Genomic DNA, 17,500 nt, shown 5'->3' with positions numbered 1-17,500 from the left:
GTGGGAGAACTATCATTTTTATTACTGGAGACTCACACTTTCCAAGACACTGTTGTGTCTGAGTGTGTGTTGAGTGTTTACCAAGCTGATTGACCAAACTCTAAAACCAAACTCACTGCCATCAAGTTGATGCTGGCTCATAGTGACCCTATAGAACAGGGTAGAACTGCCTCTGTGAGTTTCCCAGACTGTAACTTTTTTAAAAAATCATTTTATTGGGGGCTCATACAGCACTTATCACACTCCATCCATCCATCCATACATTGTGTCAAGCACATTTGTACATATGTTGCCATCATCATTTTCAAAACACTCTCTTTCTGCAGGTCTGTCTAAATGAGATAGGCTAGATGAACAATCTGGAGGAGAAAACAATGGGACCGACAGTTCTGGAGGGACATGGGAGATGGTGAGATGCGGGGGGGGGGGGAGGGGGAAGTGGTGTTAATAAACCCAGGGACAAGGGAACAACAAGTGATCCAAATCGGTGAGGAGGATGTAGGAGGCCTGATAGGCCGTGACCAAGGGTAATGTAACAAAGAGGAATTTCTGTAACCCAAATGAAGTCTGAGCATGATAGTGGGACAAGAGGAAAGTAAAGGGAAATAGAGGAAAGAGCTAGGAGGCAAAGGGCATGCATTTATAGAGGTCTAAATGAATGAAGTCATGTACATAAGCAAATATATTTATACATGAGGATGGGGAAATAAATTTATGTGCATATATTTATAGGCTCAAAATTAAGGTAGCAGATGGACATTGGGCCTCCACTCAAGTACAAAGAATACTTTGTTCTATTAAACTGGCATTCCATGATGCTCAACTTCCGGACACAATCGCTGAAGACAAAGAGGGTGCCTAAGCAAATGTGGTGAAGAAAGCTGATGGAGTCTGGCTATCAAAAAATATAGTGTCTGTGGTCTTAAAGGTTTGAAGTTAAACAAGCGGCCATCTAGGCGAGAAGCAACAAAGCCCGCATGGAAGAAGCACACCAGCCTATGTGATAATGAGGTGTCAAAGGGATCAGGGATCAGGCATTAAAGAACAAAAAATCATATCCTTGTGAATGAGGGGAGCGTGGAGTGGGGACCCAAAGCCCATCTGTAGACAACTGGACATCCCTTATGGAAGGGTCGCGGGGAGGAGATGAGGCAGTCAGGGTGCAGTGTAGCAACGATGAAACATACAACTCTTCTTCTAGTTCCTAAATGCTTCCTCCCCACCCCACTATCATAATCCCAATTCTACCTTACAAATCCGGCTAGACCGGAGGATGTACACTGGTACAGATAGGAACTGGAAACACAGGGAATCCAGGGTGGATGATCCCTTCAGGACCAGTGGTGAGAGTGGTGATACCAGGAAGGTGGAGCGAGGGTGGGGTGGAAAGGATGAACTGATTACAAGGATCTACATATAACCTCCTCCCTGGGGGACAGACAAAAGAAAAGTGGGTGAAGGGAGACATAGGACAGTGTAAGATATGACAAAAAATAAGTTATAAATTATCAAGGCTTCATGAGGGAGGGGGAAAATGAGGACTTGATGCCAAGGGTTTAGGTGGAGAGCAAATGTCTTAAGAACGATGAGGGCAATGAATGTACAAATGTGCTTTACACAATTGATGTATGTATGGATTGTGATAAGCGTTGTATGATCCCCCCAATAAAATGATTTTAAAAAGCCATTTTCTTTCATCTTGAGCCCTTGACTCCTCATTTTTCCCCTCCCTCCACCACCCTCCCTCCCTCCTGAACCCTTGATAATTTATAATTTTTTTTCATGTCTCACACTAACCGATGTCTCCCTTCACCCACTTTTCTGTTATCCGTCCCACTGAGAGGGGGTTATAGGTAGATCATTGTGATCCATTCCCCCTCTCCCACCCCTGCCTTCCCCTTCCCATCCTGGTATCCCTATTCTCATTCTTGGTCCTTAAGGGTTTATCTGTCCTGGATTCCCTGTGTTTCCAGCTCTTATCTGTACCCATGCACCTGCTCTGGCCTAGCCGGATTTATAAGGTAGAATTGGGGTCATGATAGTGTTGGGGGGTGGGGGAGCAAGTATTAAAGAACTAAAGAAAAGTTGTATGTTTCGTGGTGCTAACTTTATGGGAGTAGAAAGCCTCATGTGTCTCCCACAGAGCAGATGGTGGTCTGGAACTGCTGACCTTTAGGATCGCAGCACAACGCAGAACCACTATGCCACCTGGGAAATAAAGTTATTATTACACAATGGTGTAAGGCAAATTGGGGTCAGTCACTCTCTTGGAGGTTCAGCTGATGGATGAGTCCTTGGGAAGTTGCGGGTGATACCTACTATGTGCAAACCGGCTTCCATGTACCTGCCCCACGGAAGTGCTCAACAAGCGTTTGTTTAATCCGTGAAGAAACGAGTGAATTAATGAATTTTGGAAGAGAGTATTGTATCCTGACAACCTTCTAGCACTTTTCATTCGTTATCTCTAATCCTTCTGACAGCCCTGCCAGAGAGGTATTCTGACTCTCATTTTATAAGCTTGGAAAAAAGACCTGGTCAGTGGAGAGGGAACGTCTTCTGCCCATATCCAAACTCCAGTGACTCCAAAGTCTTTCATGGAAAGAGCCAGCTCTAATTCACCTCGGTCCAATCATTCATCCGTCAAGGATTTGCTGAGCTGCTACAAAATGGGTCACTAACCCTAAGGTTAGCAGTTCGAAACAACCAGCCGCTTCACGGGAGAAAAACAGGGCTTTCGACTCTCTTAAAGAGTTCCAGTCTCGGAAACTCACAGGGGCAAGCTCTACCCTGCCTTATAGGGTCACTGAGTCGGCAGTGAGTTGGGTTTTATATTTTATTTTACGAAGTAGCTGTAGATGGCAGAGAATAGGCAGAGTCCATGGAAGACCAGCTGAGTTAATGGGCAGCAAGTATTGATGGGGCGGGGTTCTTTCAAGCCTTGAAGTTGAGACTGGCTGAGGATGGCAAAGCTTGAGTCGGGTGGGAAGTGGTCTTGAGGGCTGAAATTACGAATATTGGCCAAGAGAGGGCGCGGTTCTGCCACTAGAAGCGCGGAGCCCCTGTCCAGACTAGTCTCCAGTGCGCAGGCACGGAGGCGGCTTAATCTAAGCTTGCAGAGAAAAAAAATGATGAGGAGGCGTGGCTCAGAATGTTACGCAAACACGGAGGCGTAACTCGACTAAATTATCCTGAGTGGCTAGGCCTCCGTCTTGGAGGGCGTGGTCCACATGCCCCTTCTTGGAATGAGGGTGGGAAGAATCTGGTTTTCCCTGTGTTCTGGAGGCGTGGTTTAGGGCGGGGCCTCTAGCACCCGACAGCGATTGGCAACATAATACAAGGGTGGGAAGCGACGAGCTGTCACTCCAGTGCGGTCACTTCCTGTGGAGTTTCCACAGCGCAGGGAGGGGGAGAGGACGAGGGGGAGGAAGGCGGTCGTCTGGGGTTAGGTGTTGGGGGGGGTCAGTCAGTCCAGGGCGGGGGATGACTCACAGCCCATCCCATCTCCCCGACGCCGCCGCCCCGCGCAGAGCTCGCTCCATGGCTCAGCTGGGGAGGAGGCGGTAGCGAGCTGGGGGGAGGGGGACTCTTATTTTGTTAGGGGGACCGGGCCGAGGCCCGACCTGCATGGCAGGGCTCGCCAGGTGCCGGGCGTCATGTCTCATGCAGCCGAGCCAACCCGGGACGGTGTAGAGACCAGCGCAGAGGGCCCTCGAGCCGTGTTTGTGCTGTTGGAAGACCGCAGGTCGGCCGACTCCGCTCAACTGCTCAGGTGCGGGGCCGCCTGGGGCCGGGAGTGCTGGTTGGGATTCCTCGGAGCCTGGTGTAAGGGCTACAGAGCTTCGGGTTGTTATTAGTAGCCTTCGGCCTAGACTTGGAGGACGTAGGGCGCCCGTCTTGGGGTGGGGGTGGGGGTCACTTAAAGGGATTCGGCGGTGGCTGCTTGGACTGAGGTTTAAAGGAGTCGCGAGAGTGCATTGGAGGGACCTGGGCCACAGTGGGGGGACCCATGACTGGGTCTGGAGGGGTGTATTCTGGTGACTGGTTGTCCTGAAAGTGGCCTGGGGTAGCCCAACTTGAGGAGATCCTGATGAGAGGCTGAATTTGGGGTCCCTGAAACGCCCCGTTGCTAACCTAAAGGTCTGTGGTTTGAATCCACCAGCAGCCTCTCAAGAAAAATATGACTTGTATGCTTCTATAAAGATGTAATTCCTTGGAAACCCTATGAGGCAGTTCTATTCTGTCCTTACAGGGTCGCTGTGAGTCAGAATGGACTCCAGGGCCATGGGTTTGAGTCAAGGATGCATTTAAGTGGACATTATCAGGTGCGACACTGATTTTAAGGGGGCCCTGGAATCTCTTTGGTATTCTATTACAAAGGAAAGGGATTCCAGGATTCCCAGAAAATTAGTGGTCCTGGAGCTTGGTGACTTCCGATGGCTTGTTGTGGCAGGCAGCGTTTGGGGATAATAGTAGTCTGGACAGATTTGGGGTATCTCCGGTATGCTGCAGAGACCAGCCTTGTGTGTGTTGTGTTTGTGTGCACACGAAAAGCAACAATCACCAGGCTATCCCCTAACCCTCTGCCCACCCCACCCCCACCCCCAAGCTGGGTTAACTCCCAGAGGTAAAGCCCCCTACCAGAACCTCATGAAAGACCGATTTGGAGGCAGGCACACATAGGGGATGGAGATAGTGCTGCCTCTTAACTCAGAGAACAAGGCCTCACACCTTATTTGGGAAGCAGAAGAGGGTCTTTCTGGTTCCTGGCCCCACCAGACCTAGCCTCTGTAGCAGCCCTAGGGCCCTCCCCTCTATCCCTCTCTATCCCTGTTCTTTTTCATTTTGACCTCTCAGTTGACCGCTCTCAGCCGCTGGCTATCATCTCGAATCTTTCCCTAGAGCACAAATGAACACTGACTGTACCATCCTCCCTTGGGTGGGTCCTCTTCTCATCCTCACTTCCATCCACCACCCACCGTCTTGGGAGCCCTAGCCCTCCCTGCCTGCATCCTTACCCACACAACAGCGCCCATCTTTTCCAACTTCTGTGAAAAGAATGTGTGAGCCTGGGAGGGGGCTTTGCCTATTTTCTGCTGGGGTTTGTGCTGAACTCAGCAGCTCCTTGGGCTTCCTCTTCCCAACTTCCTGGGTGGTTTTAGGGCCCCATCTGAGGGTAAGAGGAAGGCAGGCAGATCCTTGGGGAGGGGAGAAAGAATTCTTGTCAGTTTCTCAGGGTTCAAAAATCTTTGCATTTAAAGCTGGGTAATATCCACGTGCGAACGTGTGTGTGTGTGTGTACAACACAGACACTCACAACTAGATTTCTCATGCCCAGCATGAAAGGCTAAGTAGGAGCCTTTCTGTGTATTGATCATCACAGCAATGGGAATAGTTGAAAGGGAGGGATGTATGTGGCTTTTTATTTTGTGTCAGTGGGTCTTGGTGTTGGTGTGTGTTGATCTCCCCCCCCCCCAAAAAAAAAACCCTAGAGGGCTGGGAAGACTCCTCCCACTGAGGAAAGAATGCTCCTGTAAAGTGGATCACCCATTCAAATTCTCCCTCTTGGCAATGCAGGCACTTGGAGCCCCGGGAGCCTTTGCTATTTCCATTTTGGATTGGGGTACGTGTTGGCGTCCCGTACACTCGGGCTGGGGCTGGGGAGGAAATCATTTTTGCAAAGCAGTTGACCCTTATTTAACGTGAATCAGCCCTTAGTCCCCTTTGTGATGAATTCCGTTTTTGTTTTTTGAGGGTTTTTCGGGGGGGTGGGGGGTTGTTTATTGCTACAATAGACTGTTATGCAGGGGGGACATCCCTACATGTTGTGTGTATGTGTGGGGGCACAAACGCAGGCTCCTGTTGAGCTGTCAGGAAAGTGGTAGGATGTGTGGGGGCTGGGAGAGCTCTGAATGCGAAGTCCGGAATCCTGTAAAATGAATCATAGTTCCTAAATTCTGAATTCCTATTGAATTAAAACCTAGGTTCGTATTACATGTGATTGTTAGCATGGGGTGTGTGTGTGAGGGGGTGATCTAGATATTCTTCTTTATTTTGAATATTAAGAGCTGATGGGTGATACAGAGCATGTGGGAGTGAGGAGAGAGGGCATGGGAATTCCTGGTGGTGGGACCAAGTGGGGTGGCCTAATGTAAGGGTACACTCTGTTCCCTTGACTCTTCCCTTATTTATCTGTCTCTCTGGAAGAGGAAGGGAAGGAGACCTCGCCATCCCTGACCATCACTCCTACCTTCCCCATCAGCCTGAACTCTTTGCTTCCGGAATCTGGAATTGTTGCTGACATAGAATTAGAAAACATCCTCGATCCTGACAACTTCTATGAACTCAAAAGCCAGCCCCTACCCCTCCGCTCGAGGTAAGCCACTCACTATCTCCCCTCCCAGTTCATCTGCCCACCAGTCCCCTCTAGGCAATCACAGGCCCTTAACACCGGCCAACCCATTTTCCCACCAGCCTGTCTTTTTTTAGTTGGGAAAATAGAAGCTAGAAAGAGTGTGTTATGCTGGAAAGCAGGTAGCCAACCTAAGATGCCTTGCCGGGTATCTCTACCAGACCCCTACCCCAGTCTCCTACCTGAGCACACATTCATGTGCAAGTGTTTTCTCACCTAAGGTGTTCAGGGACTGGGCGGGACATATTCTAGTACTTGGCCCAGGTGGGCAGAGCCTATACCCACAACATCTGCTCAGTCTCCTCCCAAACTCAACAAACACCCCCACCCCCACTCTTGAGGAAGCCCTGCTGCCTTCTTCATTCCCCTTGCTTTGGAAGTCTAAATGTGCTGAGTCATGGGGCCTGGGCTCTAAGAGAGGGGAGGGGACCTGGAAGAGGGGCAGGAAAAGAGGATTGTGAAATCTCCGATATTCAAGACTGACTAGCAGCCTCTGGGACTAGAGGCCCAGACAGGGGAACCAGAGGACCTTAGGGCAGCGGTTCTCAACCTGTGGGTCGCCACCCCTTTGAGAGTTGAACGACCCTTTCACAGGGGTCGCTCGATTCATAACAGTAGCAAAATTACAGTTATGAAATAGCAACGAAAGTAATTTTATGGTTGGGAGGTCACCACAACATGAGGAACTGTATTAAAGGGTCGTGGCATTAGGAAGGTGGAGAACCACTACCCTAGCACTTCCCCTGATGCCCATTCCAAGAATTCTGGGTATAACAAATGCCCTAGATTGGATTTAAGAACTCTTTGTGCAGGGTGCAGGGTAGCAACGAAGAAACATACAACTTTCCTCTAGTTCTTAAATGCTTCCTCCCCCCACTATCATGGTCCCAATTCTACCTTACAAATCTGGCTAGACCAGAGGATGTGCACTGGTACAGATAGCAACTGGAAACACAGGGAATCCAGGACAGATGTTCCCTTCAGGACTAGTGGTTTGAGTAGTGATACCGGGAGGGTGGGGAGAAGGTGGGGTAGAGAGGGGGAACTGATTACAAGGATCTACATATAACCTCTTCCCTGGGGGACGGACAACAGAAAAGTGGGTGAAGGGAGATGTCGGACAGTGTAAGATATGACAAAACAATAATAATTTATGAATTATGAAGGGTTCATGCAGGAGGGGGAGTGGGAAGGGAGGGGGAAAATGAGGAGCTGATATTAAGGGCTCAAGTAGAAAGCAGATGTTTTGAGAATGATGATGGCAACAAATGTACAGATGTGATTGACACAGATGGATGGATGGATGGATGGATGGATGGATGGATGGATGGATGGATGGATTGGGATAAGAATTGTATGAGCCCCCAATAAAATGATTTAAAAACAAAAAGAACCCTTCGTGCCCAACATTCTACAGCTATAGGCCCAATCTTGCTTCCTTCGACTTGTCTTCAAATAGGATAAACCCACTCGACCACAGCTGAGCAAAGACATCCTCACTCCATATGTGAACAGACCAAAACCCTGGGTCCAGCTCTAAGAACTGAGGGCTGGGACCTGGTCTGGTCCCTTTGTCTCCCACCACTATACCAAGGCCTTCCAAGATAGATAGCAAACAAGCCTGATTCTTATGTCTTTTCCATAACCCTATGACTCCTTAATTTGGGATGAGATTTTTAGCTTACCTGTGGCCCCATATTTCCCATCCGCAGCCTCCCAATATCACTACAGGCCACACCAGCCACTCCAGCGACACTATCTGCATCGTCTTCTGCAGGGGGCTCCAGGACCCCTGCCATGTCATCATCATCGTCTTCAAGGGTCTTGCTGCGTCAACAGCTAATGCGGGCCCAAGCCCAGGAGCAGGAGAGGCGTGAGCGGCGGGAACAGGCTGCTGCCGCTCCCTTCCCCAGCCCTGCACCTGCCTCTCCTGCCATTTCTGTGGTTGGTGTCTCTGCTGGGGGCCACACATTGAGTCGCCCTGCCCCTGCTCAGGTGCCCAGGGAGGTACTCAAGGTAAGGTGAGATCTGGAGACCATGGGCAGGGGTTCTTGGAGACTGAGTGGCTAGGGGTGATCTGGGAATTCTCCTGGCTTTGGGGTAAGGCCCTAGGGTGTCTAAGGGTGAGCCGAGGCCCTGTTACCAATGGATTCCGCTCATGTCCTATTGTGTCCAGAGTCCCTAAGGGCTTCCTGTTGGGTCCGGAGGGGTTCTTGAGGCCGTGAAGATGTCTTGGTGAACCATGAAGGGTTGCGAACCCTCCGAATGGGTCTGGAGGTCCGTGACGTGGGCTGTAGGAAGGGTGGGAAGCGCTGCTTGTACATGGGGCTTCAACAGTTGTGCAAGGATTGAATGAAAAGACTTTGAACTTCACCATGACTTTTGTGGAAGCCCCCTCTTGTGTGATATATTACGAGTTCTTTTGGCACGGTGGGCTAGGCCCTTACTAACAGCACTGTCGACACTTCAAGCCCGCCAGCCACTCCTTGAGAGTACTCCACAGGTGGTTCTTGGGAGTGAGAGATTTCAGAGAAAGGAATCTAGATCTTAGGAGAAACTGGGAACACGTGAAATGTGGGGGAGTTGTCTCTCTGAGCTTTGTTCTACTTTGTCCCTCCCCCTTATCCCTCAGGTGCAGACTCATCTGGAAAACCCAACACGCTACCACCTACAGCAGGCACGCCGGCAACAAGTGAAACAGTACCTGTCTACCACACTTGGACCCAAGCTGGCCTCCCAGGCCCTCAACCCACCACCCGGGCCCACTAGTGCCCAGCCGCACCCTGCCCCTGAGGCTGTGCATGCTACCGGCCCTGCAGGCAGCGCTCCCAACAGTCCCATGGCACTGCTCACCATCGGCTCCAGCTCAGAGAAGGAAGTGAGTAGCCTTAGAAAACCCTCCCTCCCTCCTTCCCTACTCTTCCCTCACTGTCTTCTAATCCCTATTTACATTTCTCCCAGATTGATGATGTCATTGATGAGATCATCAGCCTGGAATCCAGTTACAATGATGAGATGCTCAGTTACCTGCCTGGAGGCACTGCAGGCTTGCAGCTCCCCAGCACGGTAAGCCCCCAAGACATGGGCTTAGTCTGAAAATTAGGGTATCCTTTTATCACCGAGACCTCATTTACTGCTGCTCATGTATATTTAGACCCTTGCTTTGGATTGTACTGAGGGTAAGCCCTTATGAAAAGAATGGGGCCTCCCAGTGCTCTTGGACTTTGCATTGAGCTGTATCAAGAGATAGGCCTCCTTATGGTGATATAGACAAGGTGGAGATTTCATAGAAATATTCAGGTGTCCCAAAGAACTTGGGAAGTACCAAGAAGTGGGCATCCTGTAACAGTTTGAATGTACTTCAACGATCCAGGTCACTTAGACATACTTAGACTGTGTAGATGGGAATGTTACAAGTCTCAAAACATGGTATGGGATATAACGAGTGGTTGAACTACACCACGGAACTTGCCATGGCTTTTACCACAAGATTGGATACTTTTAGAGAGTTGCTAAAACTTTGTAGAACAAGGGATGTATCAAGATATAGTTATTGAGAATAGTGATACCACGAGGGTAGGGGGGAAGGTGGGGGAAGAAAGGGAGCTGATCACAATGATCAACGTACAACACTCCCCTGGCAGGGTGATGAACAACAGAAACGTGGGTGAAGGGAGACAGCAGATGGTATAAAATATGAAAATAAAAATAATTTATAAATTATCAAGGGCTTACAGGGATGAGGCAGGGAGGGGGAAAAAAGAGTTGATACCAGGGACCAAGTAGAAAGAAAATGTTTTGTACAAATGTGCTTGATACAATCGACATATTGATTATTATAAGAGCTGTAAGAGCCCCCACTAAAATGATTTATTAAAAAAATAGTAACATCCTGATTTTAGAACATTCCAAGAATCTCATAACTTGCTTTGGAACATATGTGGTTGTAACTTTGGTTCCCTCCCCTCCACCCCCACTTTATCAAGAGAATAGAAGCAGATATGAAAATGGTGCCGGTTGATCAGAACTGGGAGGGGGGGTTGCATCCAGAAGTGGGATGAAGTATTCTGAGTTCGTATGAGGAATTATCTTGGGAGTATATGCATGAAAGTACAAAGGAGAGGAAATTCTCGAAGCAGACATGACAGCAGTTCTAGTTGAGTAGTTGGAAAAGAAACCCTCAGTTCAAACTGTGCCGGAGGCATTAAAGTCTGATCCAGAGTCAGGACAGCACGAGACCATCTACCTAATGATCACAGCAAAAGACTGGAGGTTGGGTTGGGACACTCCGAAGGTCAGATTTTGGGTGGAATATTGCTTTGACCAAGGTCTTAGACGATTGGGTCAAAGTTTTCTGAAAACTCTGTATTGTAATGTAGGGCTAGGAGTAGCTAATGGCTGGAATGTTGCATCGGAGCAAAGACAGACAGACCTGAGAATATTGGTTTTCCAACCTTTCTCCTCAGAGCCAATCCTGAGGTTTAGGAGAGAACTGTTAGAGGTCACTGAGAGGTTGTGCCGGGGTGGGGGTGATGAGCAGACCAGACAGGTCTATTCCCTGGAAAATCACAGTAGGTCCACTTTTCCCTGTTGGACTGCCTTGTTGGATTTCCCTTGAGTGAGAAAATAGAGTTTCTTTGCCAAGTCAGCCAATCCCTGGGTCAGTAGGTCCCCTCCTTGGGATTGTGGAGGGTGGCAGGAACCTGGATCTGAGGAAGGGAGTGAGTTGGGGTTTGTTCCAACTGCTTGTTTCTCTTTCCTCCTATTCCCAGCTGCCTGTGTCGGGGAATCTTCTCGATGTGTACAGTAATCAGAATGTGGCCACACCAGCCATCACTGTCAGCAACTCCTGCCCAGCTGAGCTGCCCAACATCAAACGGGAGATCTCTGGTGAGTTCCCGGGTCTCAGTACCATACCCCCACCATGTACCCCGAGGTGGGCGCCATGTCCCTCAGGTGTCGGAGTGGGCCTGGTTGCAGTAGAAGTCGTTTAATCAGCCATGTCCCTCGGCCCTGCTTTTAACCCCACTTCCTCTCCCAGCCTCTCATCTTGGTTTTTCACAACAGGCATGTCATCCGGGCTTTGTCAAAACAGTAAAGACTAGCACTTAAAAAAAAAAGGCACTTCCTCTTGCCTTTGCCCACCAAACCCCACCTCAGCAGCTGCCCACGTTCCCCTCTTCCCTATACCCAGAGGCCCTGACCACCCGCACTCTCTTCCAGAAACGGAGGCCAAAGCTCTTTTGAAAGAACGGCAGAAGAAAGACAATCACAATCTAAGTAAGTGAGAGAGCTTGTGCAGCCCTGCCTTCCTTGGAACACCCTCCCCCCCTCTGGAGAGCCCCTTCCCGACAAGAGCCTCCTCGATCCCCCGTTTCTCTCCTCCCACCTGCACTTCTTGATGACTCATTCCCACTCTGTTTCTCCCCCCTTCATCAAAGTCGAGCGTCGCAGGCGATTCAACATTAACGACAGGATCAAGGAACTGGGCACCCTCATCCCCAAGTCCAGTGATCCGTGAGTCTGGGCTACTGGGAACACCAGACCAGTGGGGGGGGGTGCACTAAGGATCTTGTTCCTCCAAATTGGTTCCTAGGTGGGCCTTTCTCACCCAGCTTGTCTCCCTCTCAGCCGAGTTGTAGCCCCTCATTGTCTCCAACTAAAGTGATACGTGCATGATATTGTGGCCCATGTGGTTCATGCGGTCCACATTTGATATGATGCACTTGGTTTCTTGTTTATTTAGAACGTTCTTTATTGATTCAAAGGAGCCTTAGTGGCATCACGGTGAAGCACTTAGCTGCTAATCTAAAGATTGGCAGTTCAAAGCCACCATCCTGCTACATGGGGGAAAGGTGGGACAGTTGGTCCTCTGTCCTGTAAGGCTGCTGTGAATTGGACTTGCCTCAGTGACAGTGTATTTGATTGGGTTGTTTATTTGTTGAAGAAGAATTTATTGAGCTTTTGCTTTGTGTTAAGCCCTGTTCTAGACCCTGCAGATAACAAGGGGAGCAAAACAGACCCAAACCCCTGACCTTGTGAAGGCAAGCCGACAGCAAGACAGATAAATAAGTAAAATTCATGAGCTGTTTAGAGAATTAGTAGAGAGAAGAGTCAAGAAAGGAAGTGATACATAATTAGGGACCTACCAGGGAGGTATATTAGTTTCATAAGGCTGCTGCAACAGAATTCTCCAAGGTAGGTGCCTTAAAGAACCAAAGTGTATTGTCTCATAGTTCTGGGGCGGTCTCTTCTCAGTTTTTGGTAACCCCCAAATGTTCCTTGCTGTGGAGGTGCATTGTTCACCTCACGTCAACCGGTAACAATTTCAAGACCCTATTTTGAAACGCGGTCATGTTCATAGAACCAGAAGTTGAGACATCAGCATATTTTGGGGAGAGGACACTTGATCCCTAACAGTCTATCCTCTGCCACACCCCCACCCAAAAAATGGTCAGGTCCTTGCCACATGCCAAATATATTCATATTCATCCGTAAGTTCAAAATCTTATCATCTGAATCCGTCATGGATGTGCAACTCTGGCTATTAGGGCAACACTCCTCCATCCCTTCGGTGCGTCTGTGAAACCTGGAGCACAAGTTTATGCTTCCAAAATATCAAAGGGCTTCCAAATTTCATGGGAAACTTCCATTGTCTTTTCATTCCATTTTCCACCACTTTTTCAAGTCCCTTATACCATCATGATGGTATAAGGATTGGAGAAATATTCCCTTTCCTTGGTCAAGCAGCTGCAGCGGCCCACGCATTTGGCTGTGGTCCACAAGGTCGGCAGCTTGAAACCACCAGCTGCTCCGAGGGAGAAAGTTGAGGCTTTTTACTTTGGTAAAGAGTTAAAATCTCGGAAACTCACAGGGGGTGGTCTACTCTGCCCCTGAAGGGTTAGAATTGACTCCACGGCAGTATGAGTTGGAGTAGCGTTTTAGGTTTTTCTTTTTTTCTTTTTCTGAGGATCCCAGTAATATAATAGCTCTCCTTAATTTTGTTCCCTTCAGTCTTGGGCAAATGGTTGTCCACCCACACCCTTGGTGCTCTTTCCAGAACACGCTCTCTCTAGTTTTACAGTACAGATACACTGAGAATGTGCTAGATTTTCAGGTTACGTTTTCCAGAAAACACTCAAACAAACACAAAACAAAGCCCAGTTCTTGCCTACTTTATAACAAAGATCCCCTTTCCTCCATTATCTAATAACATGTCCATTCTTTCCTTTAAAGTTTTACCAGAAGCTCATTTAATGTCCATATTTCCAGCAACATTCTGTTCTTGATGATTGAAGCTTTCCACAAAACTCTCTTTATTATATCTGATATCTCATCAGAATCAGCTTTCCCATTCTACCAGCAACCTCAAAGTTATTTAGGCATTTACTGCCAAGTACCTCAAATTCTTCTTGCCTCTAACCATTACCCAGTTTGGAAGCCGCTTCTTTTAGGTATTTGTTATAGCAGCACCTTGCTTCCAGAACCAAAATCTGTCTTCATTTCCTAAGGTTCCTGCAATGAAATACCACACACTGGGCAGTTTATAAGATCTAGACATTTGTCTTCCAGATTTAGAGACTGGTAGTTGAAATTCAGGCTATTAGCATTGTCATGATTTCTTGTCTCCAGGTTTCAGGTAGCCCCAGGCATCAGTGCATCTTCACCTGGCTGTCTTTCCCCTGTCTCTCTGTGCCTTCTCTTTTAGGCATTCCTATTGAATTAGGACCCATGTGGTGACTGATAGCATTGTCAAAGACTCTATGTCCAAACAAGGTCATGTTCACAGGAATGGGGGAAAGGACTTCAACAAATCCATTGTTTTTTTTGGGGGGGTGGGGGGCTGGTAGACAGTTCAATCCAGAACAGGAGCGTTCTAATTTGGGGCAAGGAGCATGGGACAGGGCATTTGAATAAAGGATGTAAGGCAGGGAGCCGTATGCATATCAAAACCAACCATTGAAAACCCTCTGGGACTCAGTTCTCCTCTGACACATGCGGGATCATCATCAGTTGGAACTGACTCAATGGTAACTGATTTGGGTTTGGTTCGGTAAGAGGTGAGCTGTACAAGGTTGAGGTTAGGGCAGAGGGGGTAATCTTGGGTCTGGGATATTGTGGGCACCACTGGGAGGTTCCAGGCAGGATATTCCCATCTGAGCAATTTATGTCCTTGATGTACCCCCACCTCAATTCGAGGCATGTAGTGGTGGGGTCTACCTACCTGATGTGGTTCCCTCTCTGAGCTCCCGAGAAAGTCCATGTGCAACACTGCCTCTCTCGTCCCCTTCGGGCTACACAGGGAGATGCGCTGGAACAAGGGCACCATCCTGAAGGCCTCTGTGGATTATATCCGCAAGTTGCAGAAGGAGCAACAGCGTTCCAAGGACCTGGAGAGCCGGCAGCGATCCCTGGAGCAGGCCAACCGGAGCCTGCAGCTCCGAATTCAGGTCTGGAGGGAGGAGAAGTTGAGCCGGGCAAGGAAGGCAGGCAGAGAAAGAACAGGCCTGAATTTCTCTTCTAGCATACTGGGGGAATCCCCCGGTTCCCTGACTCACATGCTGCTGCTAAGTAATGGCCATAACAGCAACCAGAATAATTAAAAATATTAACTCATTTTATAGCATTTCTCTTGTGCCGTGCACAGTAACGAGAGTTTTACACGCTTTAACTCATTTCGTCCTTACAACCACTTGTGCGAGAAGGGCCATTATCATACCCATTTTACAGATTGGGAAACAGGCTTATGGACATTAAGTGTCTTGCCTACATTTGCACAACGAGTGAGTAGCAAAGGCAGAATTGAACCCAGGCAGCCTACCTTTAACCATCACACTCCTGCCTCTGAGGGATGCCGAATCCCATCTTCTCTGGTCTCGCACCCTTACTCTTTTGCAGGAGCTAGAACTACAGGCTCAGATCCATGGTCTGCCAGTCCCACCCGCTCCAGGGCTTCTCTCCCTGGCCACAACTTCCGCTTCTGATAGCCTCAAACCAGAGCAGCTGGATGTTGAAGAGGAGGGCCCACCAGGCACATTTAACGTGGCGGGGGCACCTGCCCCGAATGCACCCCATCAGCAGCCCCCGGCGCCACCCTCGGATGCCCTTCTGGACCTGCACTTTTCCAGCGACCACCTGGGGGACCTGGGGGGACCCTTCCACCTGGGGCTGGAGGACATTCTGATGGAGGAGGAGGAGGAAAATATAGTGGGGGGCCTGTCGGGAGGCACACTGTCCCCACTCCGGGCTGCATCTGACCCCCTGCTCTCTTCAGTGTCCCCTGCTGTGTCCAAGGCCAGCAGCCGCCGCAGCAGCTTCAGCATGGAGGAGGAGTCCTGATCAGGCCTCTCCCCTCCCCTGGGGTTTTCCTACCCAGGAAAGAAGGACCAGCCAAGCAGGATGAGACCCTGCCTTTGCCCCTGCCCCTTCATGAGACTGCCCTGCCCAGGTTTTCTGGGGGAAGCAAAGAGGAGATCAGGCTCCACCTCTGAGCAGGCCAAGTGGAGGAGTCAGGTGAAGTCCTAGCCCTTCCCCAAAGGAACAGCCCAGCACCAGTATTTCAGACTCGATGGTGATAATAAGATCAGGCCCTGTCCACGTACCCCATTGGACCTGCCCTGGCTGACCCAGATGCGGGAGGGAGACAGAATGAGATCCTGCCCCTATCCCTGAGGAACAGTCCTCCTGGGAGATAGTCTCGGGATGCTACTCCGTCGCTTCTCTTTTAATCACCAGTCCAAGAGTAAGAATAAAAAATGATGGAGGTCTACGCCTGGGACTAGCGCTTTCCCCATGACACCCCCACGCCCCTCTCAGGCAAAGAAAGAAGTAAGGGTGAAGCTCTCTCCCCTTCTCCTGGGAACTCTGTTCCTACCTTCTAGAAATTGAGTCAGACCGACTCTATCCCTTGTAGATTGGAACAGCCCAGCACAGGATTTCAGGCAAGAAGGAATATTTCAGGCAAGAAGGAATCCGTAAGATCAGGCCACCTCAAATGTAGGCCACAGCCCTCCCCTCTTTTCTTGGCAACATCCCATCCAAGCATTCCACGTCAAGAAGCAGTGGTCCTTCGAGCTCCCCTGAGTAACCTGGGACCAACCCAACCTAACCTATTGGAGAAGGGGACAGACCTTGAAATCTCCTGGACTGACCTTGCTAGATTACTGTTAGGTCCTGACCCTGGGGCAGTTGTCTGCCCCCCTTCCTTGAGGGAAGTCTTTTTGGAAAATGATAAGGAGTGGGGGAACGGTTACCACCCTTCTGATCCCCAATTTCTGGCCTCCACCCGATTCCCCATTTGGTGAAATCCACCCCTCAATCAGAGCTATCAAGAAACATACCCCTCCGCCCCACTTCTTCCACCACATACACCCAAGGTTATCAGCTGGGCCTAGGCCCCAAGAGGGTATAATGAGAAGTCTGTAGCTTTGTGATTAAAATAATAAATGGTAGGCGTGTTTGATGCGCTTTTTACTTTGGCAAAAAGTCTCCTGTCCTTGCTTTCAACTATGCAGTGAGCATCTTGCCCCATGCACACTGGGGTAAAGGTGCTTGGTGGAAGCAGACAAGAGGGTTTGAGAAAAGCAACTTGTAAAAAGGAGCAATGGGTACTTTAAAACAAGTCATTAACTACTAACAGTGTTTCACCAAACTCATTTTGCTAATGAATATTAATCAGGAGGTGGCGATTCTTAACGCCCATCGTAAGTGTACAGACGTTGCCTGCGATTTAAGTAATTTCAGAACATGCACAGCTAGTAAACAAGGAAAGTGCTAACCTGTAAAATTAGCTAAGCGGAGGCTCTGATGTGAACAATTGCCACTGCAAAGACAGTTGGAGCAGATGTTCGTAAAAGTTTATTTTTAAAACGGATAGATAACAACTGGCAGAAATTACAGGTGTCCCAGGATGGTGGGAATGGGGGACCTTCTACCTTAAAGGTAGAGGAAGGGGCAAGCCAGTTGCTTGTTGAACTGTCATCCTTGGGGAATTTGTTTTGGAAGTGAACACAGGAAAGAATCTTGAAGGCCGAGAAAAGGAAATATTCCTGGGACTCCTCCATCAGGCTGTGACCCCTGAGAAAGGACCAG

General features: G+C 49.1%; 1 protein-coding gene across 2 annotated transcripts; it reads left to right on the top strand.

Moving 5' to 3' along the window:
• Nucleotides 1-3,555: 3,555 nt before the first annotated feature.
• On the top strand, nucleotides 3,556-16,894 carry TFE3 (transcription factor binding to IGHM enhancer 3). Of its 2 annotated transcripts, XM_075538106.1 has the most exons (11): nucleotides 3,556-3,769; nucleotides 5,575-5,620; nucleotides 6,207-6,373; nucleotides 8,122-8,425; nucleotides 9,042-9,287; nucleotides 9,371-9,475; nucleotides 11,182-11,299; nucleotides 11,633-11,689; nucleotides 11,851-11,926; nucleotides 14,712-14,859; nucleotides 15,308-16,894. In XM_075538106.1, exons 1-11 carry the CDS (start codon nucleotides 3,654-3,656, stop codon nucleotides 15,746-15,748), a joined length of 1,824 nt encoding a protein of 607 aa, XP_075394221.1. In that variant the 5' UTR covers nucleotides 3,556-3,653; the 3' UTR covers nucleotides 15,749-16,894. The 2 variants fall into 2 exon arrangements, with proteins under 2 accessions (XP_075394221.1, XP_075394222.1); XM_075538107.1 differs by lacking the exon at nucleotides 5,575-5,620 and having other exon boundaries at nucleotides 3,557-3,769; nucleotides 6,260-6,373.
• The last annotated feature ends 606 nt before the right edge of the window (nucleotides 16,895-17,500 follow it).

This window comes from Tenrec ecaudatus, chromosome X (genome assembly GCF_050624435.1).
Source record: "Tenrec ecaudatus isolate mTenEca1 chromosome X, mTenEca1.hap1, whole genome shotgun sequence".
In the NCBI taxonomy this organism is placed as follows: domain Eukaryota; kingdom Metazoa; phylum Chordata; class Mammalia; order Afrosoricida; family Tenrecidae; genus Tenrec; species Tenrec ecaudatus.
This window is presented reverse-complemented; position numbering and strand designations above follow the sequence as displayed.

What these genes read in the sequence shown, in the direction of transcription:
- TFE3 (XM_075538106.1), top strand. Translation starts at nt 3,654, where the DNA reads ATGTCTCATGCAGCCGAGCCAACCCGGGACGGTGTAGAGACCAGCGCA. An exon ending in GACTCCGCTCAACTGCTCAG is followed by an intron (nt 3,770 to 5,574) that starts GTGCGGGGCCGC and finishes TTGGCAATGCAG; the next exon opens with GCACTTGGAGCCCCGGGAGC. An exon ending in TGCCCAGGGAGGTACTCAAG is followed by an intron (nt 8,426 to 9,041) that starts GTAAGGTGAGAT and finishes CTTATCCCTCAG; the next exon opens with GTGCAGACTCATCTGGAAAA.